Genomic DNA, 15,725 nt, shown 5'->3' with positions numbered 1-15,725 from the left:
TTTTTCGATTTGATTCGATCGTCTCGACAAACAGGCTCCCTTGTCCTTCCCTGGTTGGGTGGTGCCCTTCGAGTAGGACGATCGGATTCATCCTAAGGGTTACGTCGATTGTCAACATAACGGTTGAGATACCCTCGTTGGATGAGGCTCTCAATCTCACTCTTAAGATTTGTGCATTCGTTAGTATTGTGACTATTACCATTGTGGAATTTGCAAAATTTGTCCGGGTTGCATCAGCCTAGATGGTTACCCATCTTCGGAGGCCATTTGATAAACTTCTCATGCTGAATTTGCATCAGGATCTAAGAACGGTTGTGGGTGTGTGGAGTATACCGGTCAAATACTTTCAATGGACTTGTGGTGTGACGCTTCTTTGGGTGTTGTTTCTTTCGATTGTCTTTCAATCGCCACGGTCATCCTGCTCCTGTCTTTTCCTATCAGTCCTTCCTTGTGTATTTTATCTCCGGGCATCCATGATTTCCTTGGCATTCATGAATTTTTCACATCAGGCCAAGAGTTCATTCAAATCCCTTGGTTCTTTCTTACACAATGAGAAGCTGAGATTAACGTCGGATATCCCAACTATGAGTACAGCTTTGGCGACCACTGGATCAAGATCATCTATTTCTAGCTTCATTGAATTGAGGTGGGAAACAAAGTCGTATAGGGATTCATTTGGCTGATTTTACAGAACCTATTTTCACATAAATTGATATATTATATTTAAGGTTTTTATTGAGATATTTAATCATGTTTTGCAGATTCCGTTCAGGTACTTAGACACTTTGATATGGACATGTACTATGGAATGGGGTTTGGCAACATTTATATACAATGCCCTAGGTTCCATAACGATGATATTGATTAATTAGTGGAGTTATGCAAGGACAATTTTGGGATTGGCTAATTAATAATTGATTTATTTAATTTTAATGAATGTGATGCAATTATTTAGGAACCTACAGCGGAAAAGTCTATTTCATCTGCTCATTCGCGGGTTCGGGGTTTTCACTCCCTAAGCTCTAAATGTGTTTTGAATTCTCATATTAATATGAAATTCTTGGATGTGGTTCTTTTGTTAGAAACACGTGTTTCACATTTTGATTATTTAGGATTCTTTCTTGAAATATTCGGGGTTTACACTCCCTAAGCTCTAACACGGCGGACTATCCAAAGAGGGACACGGATAGATAAATAATTTTAACACCTGCCCACTCCCAGGGGGACTCGATACCATGACCCCTGCCTACACTGATACCATGTAAAAATCGCTTCATCTAAAAGGCCGACCTTGTAGAAAAGGAAGGAAATAATATGTATATTATACAGGAGCTCTAACACGGCAGACTATCCAAAGGGGGACACGGGTAGATAAATAATTTCAACAAAGGTTTTAGCGGAGATATGTGATGTTTTGTGCAGTTTTGAATTGTTGTTACCTCTATTTATAATGGTAACAGTTTTATTGCCATCTCTTTGGTTGATCCACAGACTGGTATGGATTGGTGCTTTGTTAGTATATATGCTCCTCCATCTTTCCCTGAGAAAGTCCCTTTTTGGATAGATCTAACCAGTTACCTGTCTTTGGTCTCTATTCCTTTTGTTATTCTAGGTGATTTTAATAAAGTTTTGTTTGCTTTCTGAAAACTTGGAGGGAGTGAGCCACTCCTTAATGACCTTGCTTTCTCAACTCTTTGGGGGATGAATGATTCCTTTAGGTTGATCAATAAAACCCTCCAGGGATCGTCTTTCATTTGGTCTAATAAACAAAACCCCCCAAATTAATAAAAAAGTGTTTAGATCAATGTATGGCCACTCCAACGTAAATGTCTCTGTGGCCTACAACATGTCTTAGTTACTTATCTTCTTTTTCTTCTAATCATTGTCCAATTCTATTAAACACTTGTTCTGCCCAACAATCTTTAAAAAAAAAAATCCATTTTCAGACTGCTTGATTTCAACATCCAGAGTTCTTTTCTGTTTTTTAAGAATAAGCGGAATTCCTTCCTCCCAAAATTTATGCAATATGTCTTATGTGTTTTTTTCGGATCTGGAATAAAGAAATATTTTTCAATTAAAATGTTTCCTTTTCGAAAATATCATTACCCTGAGGGCTTACCTCCCACATCTCAAACTCTTTAACAACTCTCTGAGGTTTCAAGTAAAATTTATTGGATTTTAGAAGCTGTAGAAATATTTTGGTTACAAAAATCTCGTGTTTCTTTTTTTTTTTTTTGTGAGGGTGATAGAAATACCAAATATTTTCATGCCAAGGCTGTTTGTGGCTTTAGAAAGAATTGTATCCAATATGTCTTGGATGAAAATGGTGCAAAAGTTTGTAACTTATCTTCTATTGCTAATGTTTTCATTAAACATTTTGGGTTTGTCTTTACTAAGTCTAATCCACTTAACCATGCTTTTGTGGAAAGTTTGTTTGACCCTATTATTTCTGACAGTGATAATGCTAGTTTGACTACTCTCCCTTCCGAGGAGGAGATTAAGCAATCTGTTTTAAGTATTGATGCGTTCAAAGACCATGGGCATGATGGTGTGCCAAATGTGTTTTCTCAAAGGTGTTGGGGGTGTTATTAAACCAAATATAATCATTTTGTACATAATTTCTTCCTCAATATTTAGCTCCCTTCTGGGGGCAAACCACACTCTTGTAGCTCTTGTTCCTAAATAGAGAATGTTGAATATGCAACAAATTTTAGCCTCATAAGTCTATGTACTGTGATTTATAAAATTATTGCTAAGATCTTAGCGAATAGGCATAGAGAGATTATAGATAAGATTATTTATCCTTTCCAAGCAGCCTTTGTTGAGGGATGCCGAATTCCAGATTATATTGTTATCTCCCATGAAATTTTTGATTTTCTTAGGAGTCATAAAAGTAAATGGGGTTGGATGGCACTTCAGCTAGACATGTCCAAAGCTTATGATAGGCTTGAGTGGGGTTATATTCGGGATATTTTTCAGTTTTTAGGGTTTAGTACTCATTGGTGTGATTTAGTCAGTTATTTTTTTTCCTCTTGTATTTTTCTATTAAGTTACAGGGTAGTAGTTTTGGTTTTTTTGAACCCTCCAGAGATATTCAATAAGGTTGTCCTCTTAGCCCCTATTTATTCATTATTGCCATGAAAGGGTTTCCACGTTTTCTCAAGGTTCACCGTGATTTAAATATGTTTAAGGGTATTAAGATGAGGTCGAATGCTCCTGAAATTTCATATTTATTTTTTACTGATGATTCTCTCATCTTTTATCGTGCCTCTGAGAATGATGCCTAGACTATTCAAGCTGTGGTCAATCTCTTCCAAGATATATCGGGCCAATAGATCCGATATATGTAGTATAGGCACCTCATAGGCAAATTAAGGATAAAATTTATAATGTTCTTGGTGTTTCTCCTATTGCGGAAGTTGCCCTATATCTTGGTACCCCATTGATTCCCAAGAAGGGAAAGAAAACCATTTATTAACTCTGTAGGATCCTTCCCAATTTGGCACAAGCTTTTCAGAGTTGCTTGGGTTGGAAACTTCTGATCTCCTTAGTACTAGGTCCGTGGGTCGGAATTTTTTCTTTTTCACCCTTGAGTTGTAGTTGTCCTCTGCTAATATGCTGCTATCCTTAGGTGGGCTTGGTCTCTGATCTAGCTCAAATGCTCAATAAGTCCATGTAGAAGGTTTCCTTGGATTGTCGGACAATAGATGAGAGATTTTTGTATGGAAACTCTTAAGAGAAGGCAAGATTGAGTATAATGTGTGACCTCAGCAAGGGAGAGGGAGAGTTCTAATATGATATGGTCAGGGATTATCTTTGCCACATGTCACGTATTTATTGGGTGGTTATATTGATGCGCATCAGGTCTTTTACATGGCAACAGCAACGGAGAATTTTTATCTTCTCCTGTTACTGCACGGTGCGGTACTGCATCGTGCGGCGCTGCAAAGGCCATGTGGCACAGCGGACCCCACATGATGCACATGGCCTCTGCAGCCGCAGCACGATGCATTACCGAGGATAACAATTCCAGCAACGGATGAGACCTCACATACACCTTTTCCACTCTAGGCGATCCCAGCAAGGTTAGAACTTAGAAGAGGGCTGTTAGAGGAGAGCACCAGCATCTGGAAATTCTTCTAGGATTTGCTTCTTCTCTTTAACAACGCCATCGTCTTCTTTCCCCCTGAACTCTTCGAATAGATTGCTGTGTTTTAGTGTGTAAGAGTGCATGATACACAATACATATTTCATTTGATTGGCATCTATGTTGTGATTATTTTTATTATATTTATTTATGTATTTTTTTTTTCTTTTGACACCAAGAAAATATTATTTTCTTTTCTTTTCTATTCAAGATTGTATTTTCTTTTCATTTCTCTCCATCTGGTTCCAACCAAACCCAGCCTCAAAATTCAATTTCTTTTCTTTTCTTTACTCTCCATTTCTATCCAACCAAACACAGACCTTAGTACCCCATTTTTCACATTGCATTGATAGAAATTGAACAGAACGTATACGTCATCTGATTTTGCAGGCCTGATTGAATCGAATGGCCCACATGCTAATGATATCTTCAAAGGTCCATCATTCAAAGAGTAGTAGTGTTTTTAATTTTTTTTTTTATTCTAACAAATGGTACTATTTGTTTGTTTGGATTCAAACTTATTAGAACTTGAGCCGCAAGCATTGAGATGGGATGCTGTCCTAATAAGTCCTAACTAATGGGTGACTTTGTTTTGCATCCATACAGCTAAAATGATGTTGATGGTTTCCTACTCTTCTGTTATTCTTCTTACTATAAAAAGTGGTTGAGTGAGGTGATAATGATCTATTATGCCAGAATAGTCAGCCTTTTGCTATCCTGCCTCATCGTTTATGCCCACCCCCCACCAAATTGACTTCTTTACAATCCTATCAAAAAAATCCCACCACAGGTATGGGATGGACATGGAAACACCAAGATATAGAATTTGAAAGGAGGATGACATGCATTAATGGTTAATTGTCAAATTTAACCTCATGAAATTGTTCTTCACACGGTTCATTGTTTGTAAACTGGAGGGATGGACATACATAAAAATTCATCTCATGTAAATAATAATTTCAACTTATAGTAGTAAACATACAAAATACAAGTGAAATAGGGTACACTAATAGTACAACTAATATCTTTAGATATAGAATGAGTAAATTATTTTCAGCCTCTTTGGATTCAGAAGAGAGATGGATGTTTTTCTGAAAGATCTGTACAAAATAAAAAATTGGCTAGATAACCATTCATGCAACAAAATCCATTCAAGTAATGGCTTTATTATGTTCAAAAGCATCATTTGTAGTGGTCCAAAATCTCAACACCAAATGCTATCAACACAAAAATAGAACTAACAAACTCCCCAATCATAGAAGGCATAAAAACTCAACAATAATGTGATACATGGTGAGACTGAAGTAGTTCAAAAACCAAACCTTCCTGGTGTCACATGCTATATGCATTGTTTGAGTTCTTGCTAGAAGCATATTGTGAAGCCCACAACAGGTCCCTTGACTTCATTCATAATAATTATGATGTGATTAGTGACAAAAACCAAGTAACAACAATGAAGCTCATTTCATCCAAGGAAAAAAAAATAATGAAACTTCTCACAATCACATGTCCACTGTTAAGCTTGGATCTTGGATCTCACATCAACCATGTTACAAGAAAGCAATGACAAAATACAAAGCAACAACAACAAATAGACTATCCCCTATTTAACAGATGCTCAACAAAAACAATTAGGGGCAAAAAAGATATCTAAAAAAAAAGTCCACACCTTGATACAAAAACGATTACTTTGGCATAACGAAATCAATAAATATATAAGTGTTGCGGGTCACAGAAGGAACACCCCAGGCACCAAAAGCCTCTCCGCTCCCCCCCTTCCCCCAAAACTTACTACAGGGGATTCACATAACCCACACACAGCAGTGAGAAATCACATAATGAGTTACAGTGTTAATGAGGATGTTAACAGAAACAAACTTACTGTACAGGCAAAAATTGTACAAGCAGAGATTCCAAGTCATCAGAAAAGTATCCCAAATCTCAGAATCCAAGGAATAGAAGAGAAGATTCCCCAAAATTCCAATTATTGGGTCGAATAAGATTTTGATGGGTCTCGTACCATAGATCCAGGACAAGGGATTGCCTAACACCAAAGTCCCATAGCTTACCCTCAACATAATTTCACCAGGACAAGGGATTGCCTAATCATCCAACTCAACAAGCTGAGCTCGCCTTTCAGCCGCTTTCTTCCTGATAAAAATACCCCACCTCAGGGCTGCCTTGAGCTTGAGCCATCCTACAACAGCTTTGCCAGATGAGCGGGACCGTTCTTCATCATAACCGTAGTTCGGCGATGGGGATGGCAGGAACGATGATTGATAAGAAGGGTACCCATCCTCAGTTACATTAACGGGGCCGTGGCCTCCCATGCTGAAGATTCGAAGCAGATGCTGCATGTCTTCATTCTCAAGCATCTCATGACTTCTCATGCGGATTTCTTCCTCTGAGAAGAATTCATCAACTCTGGTTTCGCGGTTACGGGACCAATCATCATAAGAAGAAAGATTAGTTGTTTGGACAGATGGACCAACATTCTGGAAAGCAGATGCCGATGAAAGTGGTGGCCCCAGAGCCAGTCCAACAATGTTATTATCATTTCTCGTTACTTGGGCCTGGTTTGGATCTCCAATCATCTGGTTCTGTGGGGCAAAGGAAGTACCATCAAACTGGATATGGGTATTGGAGTTTACTTGCTGGGGCTGTGTAGGGAATCGAGATGCCAGATTATCATTATATCCTGAAACTGAAAAAAAAAAAGCAAATTCTGATTAACCAGAAATCTAAAAACTAAAACATACCATAAACATAATCAGTGCACGAACATGTGTATGCATATGTTGTGGAGAGAGAGAGAGACCCATCGAACCACCCTCCCCCTTAGACAAATTCTGATTCAAATTCAGAGATTAGACCATAGTTCAAGAAATGGTCAAGATCAACACAGAATACCTTGTCCATATTGGACACAGCACCTGCTATGAAAATATACAGGCCCATAGCTTCCAAAAGAAAAAAGAAGTGTAAGTGTCCCACTTAAACATGAACATGTAATGTCCGACACAGCAGAATTTAGAGTCTTTGCACTTTCTACCATAAGCAGCAAGCTTCTGTATGCCAAAATTCACTACTTCCTACAATCCAAAAAATCTTACCCCCAACGGCCATGCCTGTATCCATTATAGGCTGCTCTGAAGGAGCAGGAACAGGTAGACGTGCGAGCGAGAGTTGCTGTTCAAATGAGTTGCCATAATCGACTGAGCCCATCGGAAATTCACTTCGAGCAGAGTTCAACCTTTTGTTCTCCTTAGAGCTTAACAGTGCCTTGCCATCATACTCAACAACATGCATCCAATTGTCATATGCCTTCTTCACCAAGGTATCCACAAAGAGCTGCAAAATAAATCATTTCCAGCTTTGTCAAGCTTATATGTTGATTATTATTCTGAAAACAACTTCCAGCTTTAACGCCCAAGAATAAAAAACATATAACAAGTTACGAGTTAACAATTTACTTCAAACCTTCTGATCGGCTACTTATCATAAGTTTATATCTGTTTAAGAGGGAGGGCATTTTTCTAACCCAACCTCAACTCCACACCCCTCCCCTCCCCCCCCCCCCCAAAAAAAATAAATAAATAAATAAATAAATAATAAAAGAAAAAGGGAAGGGGGAGGGCATTTTGTCCGTAATGTCAAAACAATATCTACTTGTCGGGTTCAACATCTAGTTCAATACAGATATAAGGCTCTGGTGCTAGAAACTGCAGTCTGCATACAGATACTCTCACATAAGGATGTAAACAGATTGAATTCGGTCAGATAGTGGCATTATCATATTCGTATCTGATTATATTCGAACGGATTCGGATAATATCCTATCCGTTGACATCTTTACCGTTTTGTTGATAAGAGTCAGGGCTGAGACTTGAGAGTTCAGCAACTACCCTTTCTTCTACTCTTCTTAGTCTTTGATTTTCTTACGTTTTCTACTTTTGATTTTATCTTGTATTTATTTTAATAGATATGTGATTCCATGTATCACAATGCATAAAACAATATATATAAACCAATAGAAAATCTAAAAAAAGAGTCACATTATCTTAACTTATAAAATTATAAAAATATAAAACTTAATCGGATAGACGGACACAAAGATATATTTCAGACATTTTATTACCGTCAGATTGCTAAACGAATCGGATAACAATCGGTTGGATAGGAGGATTATCATATTCGTATCCGATTAGTTATCGGATGGATTCGGATTCTCCTAAAGGGATACGAACGCGGATCGAATATAAATTTTCAAATATTGGTTGACATCCTTAGTCTCAAATAACATCATAAAGTGTGTCATGGTGCACAATACTGACCTTCTGACTGTCAGACAGAGAATCTGCAGAAGAATACTGTCCACCTGCGATAAGTCCACTTAGCTCATATATATGGTTAAAAACAATACCAACGCTCCTCGTGTCATCAGGATAATAGACATAAAGCTTCCCACTTAGAACACAAGTCTTGGCATGGTCCACAAGAACCTCCCACATCTTATTTGACATGCCACTCCCAAGAATCTACAGCCACCATAAAAGAATCAGATGACACCCATGCAAAATATAAAGTTTATAATTTCACAACCAAATTCTGTATCCTTACAGTCCGCAATTTCTGTTGGTCTCTGACAATAAGCCGAAGAAAGTCTTCAACTGTGTGTATTCCAGCCTTGTTCAATCTCTTGTGGAATGATCCGTCCTTGCCAATCTTCTCCAACCTCCACACGTCATCTGTTAATGCAGGTGGATAGTGCTTCTTGTATACTACAGAAACCCAAAATGAGTACCATGATCAGTCAACTAATAAAACAGACAGATTATTCAACAACCAACCATATGGAAATTAAGTAAATCGATGGCTCCATGAGACATGAACGTACATTCCCCTCTGTGATCCTTAACAGTAAAGGCATCTGTTTTTGCCTCACGAATACGAATTCCCTCGCAGTAGCCTGAGGTGACTTTTACACCTAGCCTGAACTTCCTGCTCCTTATCCAGCTAGAGTTGTCAGTAAATGTGAGGTCTCCAAGGGTTCCTACACCTTCCTTCAGTGTCACTTGCAAGTCCCCAGTCAGAAGCGGTCTCTTTCCTTCACGCTCTTTCACCACATGGCTTTCAAAGTCTTCCTCTGTCCAATCATCATCATCTTCATTGTTGAAATCACCTTCAAGCACAACAACATCTAGTTTGGCTGAGGACTCGGGCCCTGATGTAACCACAAGGCCTGTGCTTGCATCAATCAAAACAATATGGATTGCAGCACCCTGCTCCCCTTCAACTTTTCCTCCTGTAAAGAGGGGGAGTGACAACCCAGCCCTGAAGTGGAGCTGCAAGTTTCTTCCATCAGGCCCTTCTATTCGTTTAGGAGAAGACCTGCACATCAATAAATCTTAATGAGATAGACCAAACCATCACCAGATATTGCATTAAGAAAAGAATTAATGGGAACAGTGATGGCTACATTGGGAAGTAATGAAATGGGAATCATAAATGTAAAGGTAAAGACTGGCACAAGATTGTAGCTCCATTCTCCTGTGCAAAGCACTAATATATCAATGTGTATAAAATGTCCCAAGTCAGGGAATCCTAACATGGATGTCAACATCAGAAAATAAAATACAGAAGGGATCCATCACGACCCCAACCTTCTATGCAAAGATCATGAAAGAAAAAGCTACGTAGTTCTCAACAGACGCATATGAATAAAGTAGGATTTAACTGATTTATTATTTGGAGCATGTAGCAATTGCTTTTCTGCACCATACAGAATTCAACTTCTGTTAAAAAGAGGACAACATGCCCATGGTACATACATCAAACAGTTCAACAAATAATTCTCATCTCAAATATCCTAGATATAGGGTTTTCAAAGACCAATAGTGTCTCAATCATCAAAAGTTATCATCAAAGGGGTGATTCTTGCTTGCAGTGCAAGAATTGAGTCAACAGGGGATGATAAAAATGGGCTACAGTGGTGTTGCAGTCGAGCTAGACAGTAATCACAAAGATGAAAAGAAGCTCATCCTTTTGGAGCCCTCAAGTGTTTTAGATGAGAATAGAAAATTAGATAAAGAGAAGCTCAACCTTTCTGGGCCCTCAAGTGTTTTAGGTAAAAATAGCAAATTATGTAGGATGATAGGATCATCATCCAACGTAAGGTTTTCTGCCTAATTTTCAAGTGAGCATTCTACAGGACCATGTAATTTTTTACCATGGGTTCAACCATTCCCTGCAATAAATACAAATAACTATTTATTACAACAGATAAAATAAATTGGTTATAAGTTTCCATAGATATCCAAGATGGGGGAACCACTCACTTTTCACATTCTCAATTATCTTAATGCACTTTATAGTGTTTCATTTCCAGTCTATACAAGAAACTGTCAAATGATCTTTATCTCCCCTCCTACGGTCAATCTGATGTTTAATTCCCCTCTGGTAGCCACAGACACATGTACATTTAAAATCATGACCATATGAGTAAACAAGAGCAGTAAAATATATTTAATGTGTGTTGGTCATATGGACGGATAGCATAGTTGTCAAGGCATCGCCTAGGTGATCACCTAGGCATCCAAGCGCCTCGACAATTATTGTCTCCTTGATCGCCTAAGTGGATATTTTGGTCAACTTGTTGGTCCAGATCCCCTCCAACGCCTTGGTTCGCCTAGACGGCATGACAACTATGATGGATAGAACTTAAATTTTTCGGGTACAGCACTAAAATTACAGGGAATCAAACTCCAACCATATAGCCTCAACATAATTCTTCAAAGCTCCTGCAATCCTTCTGATTGAAGCGCAGCTGATATCTGTTCATCTATCAATAGAACCCTCATTCTTCCTCTGCTAATAGAAAAGCCGGGGAGGGGGGGTCTCCACATGGAGGAAATCCTTGTGCTGTTTATGCCATGATTTTAAGGACCAGCCAAAACTAATAGGATAACACAATCAGAATTAATATCGCCTAAAAACCACAATCTTATTCGGGTCAACTAGGGCATCTAACACAACATCCTGAGTTTTGATGCAAACTAAGCCATCTTCCAGTCCAGATATACCATCTTCGACAAAGGAAAAATTCAGGTTCATACTTGCTTTCTGTATCAGCCAATCCATCATGGACCAGCTCAGCATTGCCCAAGTTACAACCCACAAACTGACACTGACCTAAATCCCTGGGTGCTACTGCAATCGAACTTACACAAAAAGTACAATAAATGAGACCTTGAAACAGGATACTATATTCCTACCAATATTTTTTATTTTCATTTCTTTTGCATCGGAATGATTTTAGCATGAGAAAAACAGAATTTTCCTTTTGCTTTTCTCTTATTTTTTCCCTTTTCTTGGGGGAACGGCGTTGGAGACAATGTCAATTAATAACATGTGCCAAATATATAATAAGGCAAATTAATCACTGGTGATCAGGGTGAGCTTTCACCTCCCATTAAGCCTAGCAGGACCTAATTTTGCAAGTGCACGCTCCACTTCTTCACTAACCTGCTTACCACAAAATGCAGTAAAAATTATTATGGAACCAAAAAGAAAAAGGAACCACAAATTACAGCTAGAATAGGAAAACCAACAAGAAATATTATGTTCTCAGACCTATTAGACCAATTCAACATAAGATTCTACTATTGCTTATAGAATTCCCAGCTATAGCATTAAGAATTTCATACGCCATTGAATCTTGATTTTTCCAATACATGTGGAAACAGAAACTCAGCAAGTTCTTCAGATTAATGAGTATCTACAAAGCGCTCCTAAATTCCAACGAGATTGGATCATCTGCACGTACGTGCAGGTGCACATCCATGTGAGAGGCAACCACCTGTCCCTTTTGTTTCCATAAATTCACCTCCCCACCATGTAAATGTAAATAATAGGACAGGTGGTTGCCTCTCACATGAGAGTGCACCTCCACGTACGTGCAGAAGATCCAAACTCAATTTCAACAGCCCATCTCCCCACCATGTAAATGTAAATAATAGGACAGGTGGTTGCCTCTCACATGTAAATGCACCTGCACGTACGTGCAGAGGATCCAAACTCAATTTCAACAGCCAATAAGTTGATGACGTTATTTCAACAAAGCACATACATCAAACACAGTATTGTAGCATCTTCTACAGGGATGATGCATCTAAATATAAATATAAATTTACTACTAAGGAGAAAGATTAGATGGTTCTGAATTCTGATGCCAACATACATGACAAGGTACCACTACCTGTATCAAACAGTTTTAATGGAATGACTACAACAAAGTGACTTTTATCTCCCCCCCCCCACCCACCCACCCACCAACCAAAACAAAAAAAAAAAAAAATACTAAAACCAGTGACCAAGATGAGACACTTCTTATATTTACAAAACAATAGATGATTTTATCCTCTCTCTCCCTCCCTCCCTCCCCCTCTCATGGACCATTTACCATGATTTATGTGGCCAATTGACAAAACCGAAGGGCTTATTGTTTATCATCTGATAGGCTATTTATTTGTCTGTCTGGTCAGTTGTAGGATCAATTATGCAACGAATATAATAGGGGCTAAAGCAAGGAAAAATAAAGTTTGGTAAATAATGATGTGAATGATCTCCAAAAGACGCAGGATATTGACGGGTGACTGTAAATCATAAGACTCCATACACTGATATGGCTCATGTAAGTATTAACACATTCAATTGAAGTTGTGGATATTTAAAGTACTATACACATAAATCGATCTAAAGAAAAAACACTTGAGCACAAAACAAAAACGCAATGTCTACACCCAGAATTTCAGGCCAAGCATATCCAGGCAAACCTGAAAAAAGACATCCAAATTTCTAAATACAGAGAGAGAGGTTTAACTTACAACTCTACGAAGAATAGGCTCCAATGATGAGCAAAGTTTCTGCAGACTATCCACCTTGAGGGCCTCAACAATTACACTGCATCCAAATTTCTTTCTTTCAATGACCAGATTCTTGTATGCCAAATAAATAATGCAGATAAAACTAAACTGTGATTTTTCTATTTCTCTTTAAAAATTAAGATACAATAACAGAAGAAAAGCTCCTTAAGATAGAACTCTACAACAGGAGTAGCCTAACAAGGTTCACATGTCAAAGTTTAGCCATCAAATGGAAGGGTAAACTGACAACAGCTGAAAGAGATGAAATGAAGTACCCTTGGAGGGATCCCCTTCTTCCCTACCTATTTCATTGAGTTGTAAATTTGTTATTACTTATTAACAATCCAAATTCCAATCAAATAATTGAAAGCTTAAAAATTTAAGCTTGACTGATAAGAGTTGTCACCATGCAACAGAGTATCCTATAAATAAAAAGAAAGTAAGTTCGTGCGCAATCAACAGATGCTCCACAAAATAGATACTCAAGCAAAAGACCTAATAAGGTAAACTCTTTAAGTGCTAAGTTCCAAAATTCTCCGCTTAAAAATTCTTACACCAATTACATGTTGGTGATCTAACAAACTTACAATATCCCTTATCCAGAAACAATTTTTTTCCATTGTCATGCATCAAACAAGTGTTACACATATTCTCTTGTCTAAAAGCAACTACTACTAGTATACCTTCAAATTAAAACTGGAGTAGCTGAAGTTACGAACTCTTGTTCTTAACTTCCCCACCCCCACCCCACCCCACTCGCCAAATTGCATTTTAAAAAACAGTTAATGAAATCAAAACGCAAAATCACATTTCTCAAAGGAAAACAAAAGATTAAAAATAAGAAACAAAGAATTACCTAGCAAGTGCAGGACGTTTCTTTTCATGCTGTCCCTCTTCAGTATCATGCGGATCCAGCCCTCGTTTCTCCCTATTCATAGTGTTTGATCTTTCCAAATACCTCGTCTGGGGCCTCTGCATTTAACCCTATTTCCGCAGCCACAACGCAATAAAACCCTAAATTTACAGATCTGAAACTCAAATCACCCAAATCAACCCCACCCTCCTTCTCAGCAATTCACCCCACAAATCTACAAACTACTCTTCAACTCCCTACTCCCGATCTGTAATCACTCACAGATTCAGCTCCAATTCCCAAAAAAAAAAAACAAAAAAAAACAGTAGATTCAAAGTAGAAAAAAAAAATTGCTGGATAAGATCCCAAACTCCCACTAGACCAAAAAGGAAGAGAGAGAAATAATTGAAACCTTGAGAAGCTTTAATGAATTGACTGAATAGACTGAGAAGTTTCAAGGAAAGAGGGAATTCGAATACGCAATCGAGAAATGTGTTGGTGGGTGTTTCTTTGACACATCTCCTTCCCAGTGAACTTTGACGGCTGAACTGAGCAAAGACTTGTAGAGAGAAGGACCTTTCTTTATCTTGTCTTTGGTCGTCTGATAAACGATCGTAAGATATTGGCCGTTCGATTTTTCAATTGACGAAAATAGGTTTGCCTTTTGGTTGTTTTTTCATGACTATGCCCTTGCTCGTCCCTGCTCTGAAATAGGAAAATTGCTGACACCTCCTCGGGGACGGGGAGGGTATCATTGAATTTAATTAATTTACAAAAAACTCCCTCTCCACGGAAAAGAGTCAGATACGTTGAAATCACGGGCTTTAGGGACGAGAGCTGCTGAAACCTGCGGTCACTTACGAGGAAGGAACGTTTCAGATGTTTAACCAAAGACGCGTAGAACGGTAGAAGGCGTCCATTTGTCGCGTTTGTATTGGTGTGAGGCCCATCAAAATGCATTTTATTCTTTTCAGCTCTTTGTCCTTTGGAAGGAGTCAAACTCGACTGCATGAATGAGATTCCAATCTGATGGTTAATTATTTAGGAAAAAAAAACACTGTCTGATCGTGTGGTTCTGTGCAGACATAAAAACACACAAAATTATTATGATAAGATACAGAAATCATTTTGTAATAGACAAAGGACATGTAAAATAAATAATATTCACTTGGTAGCATTCTTCCGGCCTTTCATTTCGTACAAACAAAAAAAAAAACAACTCTGAAAAGCTAGAAGTCTGATTCTAGTTCTCTCTCTCACTGTCTGAGAAGCTTGGAAGCTGAATCTAGTTCTTTTTCTCTGAAGTACTGAAACCCCACAAACCAAAAAATAAAATAAAACCCCACATGTATGAGGTTCTATCATATTTCATATCAGAGGACAGAAAAATGGTTCTGATTTCTGCCACTCGAGATTATATCATATGGATATTGTTGGACATCTCTAGCATGAAGGATCTCATCCTTTGATTCTCAGGAGGTATCATTACTCTATTTTTCAAATTACTAGAAAACTAACAAAAAAATTAACACGAAGAATTCAACTTTTTATTTTAATGGGATTTTCTTATTGACACTCTGAAGGTGTCAAATAATTTGTGACATTATTTTTTGGTAAAAGTTTTGGTGCATGGTATAGGATCGTGCCTGTAACTATTGGATGGGAATGAGAGATCGTGTATTGTACATGATCATATCCATCCAATAGTTGAAAGTACGATCGTGCACCATGCAGGACCATGTACGAAAACCTTCCCTTTATTTCTTTTGCCTTCTAATATAATATATTTTTTATGAAGATA

At 38.0% G+C, this 15,725-nt stretch overlaps 1 protein-coding gene across 2 annotated transcripts; it reads right to left on the bottom strand.

Annotated features, from left to right (window-relative positions):
• Window positions 1–5,820: 5,820 nt before the first annotated feature.
• Window positions 5,821–14,446, bottom strand: LOC122658350 (calmodulin-binding protein 60 B-like). Of its 2 annotated transcripts, XM_043853267.1 has the most exons (9): window positions 14,337–14,446; window positions 13,928–14,099; window positions 13,033–13,108; window positions 11,613–11,671; window positions 9,045–9,538; window positions 8,768–8,928; window positions 8,482–8,685; window positions 7,261–7,498; window positions 5,821–6,851 (listed from the first exon to the last, which is right to left on the bottom strand). In XM_043853267.1, the coding sequence occupies exons 2-9, from the start codon at window positions 14,047–14,049 to the stop codon at window positions 6,250–6,252; spliced, it is 1,956 nt and encodes a 651-aa protein (XP_043709202.1). In that variant the 5' UTR covers window positions 14,050–14,099; window positions 14,337–14,446; the 3' UTR covers window positions 5,821–6,249. The 2 variants fall into 2 exon arrangements, with proteins under 2 accessions (XP_043709202.1, XP_043709203.1); XM_043853268.1 differs by lacking the exon at window positions 14,337–14,446 and having other exon boundaries at window positions 5,821–6,845; window positions 13,928–14,317.
• Window positions 14,447–15,725: the final 1,279 nt, after the last annotated feature.

This window comes from Telopea speciosissima, chromosome 4 (assembly GCF_018873765.1).
Source record: "Telopea speciosissima isolate NSW1024214 ecotype Mountain lineage chromosome 4, Tspe_v1, whole genome shotgun sequence".
Taxonomy (NCBI): domain Eukaryota; kingdom Viridiplantae; phylum Streptophyta; class Magnoliopsida; order Proteales; family Proteaceae; genus Telopea; species Telopea speciosissima.
The sequence above is the reverse complement of the archived record's forward strand: the minus strand, read 5'-3'. Positions and strand labels throughout refer to the sequence as shown.

Excerpts from the sequence above, each read along its gene's own strand:
- LOC122658350 (XM_043853267.1), bottom strand. The coding sequence starts at position 14,049 with ATGCAGAGGCCCCAGACGAGGTATTTGGAAAGATCAAACACTATGAAT. Across the intron at positions 13,109-13,927 it reads AAACGTCCTGCACTTGCTAG|TGTAATTGTTGAGGCCCTCA; the intron begins GTAATTCTTTGT and ends ATTTGGATGCAG. Across the intron at positions 8,929-9,044 it reads TAAGGATCACAGAGGGGAAT|TATACAAGAAGCACTATCCA; the intron begins GTACGTTCATGT and ends GGGTTTCTGTAG.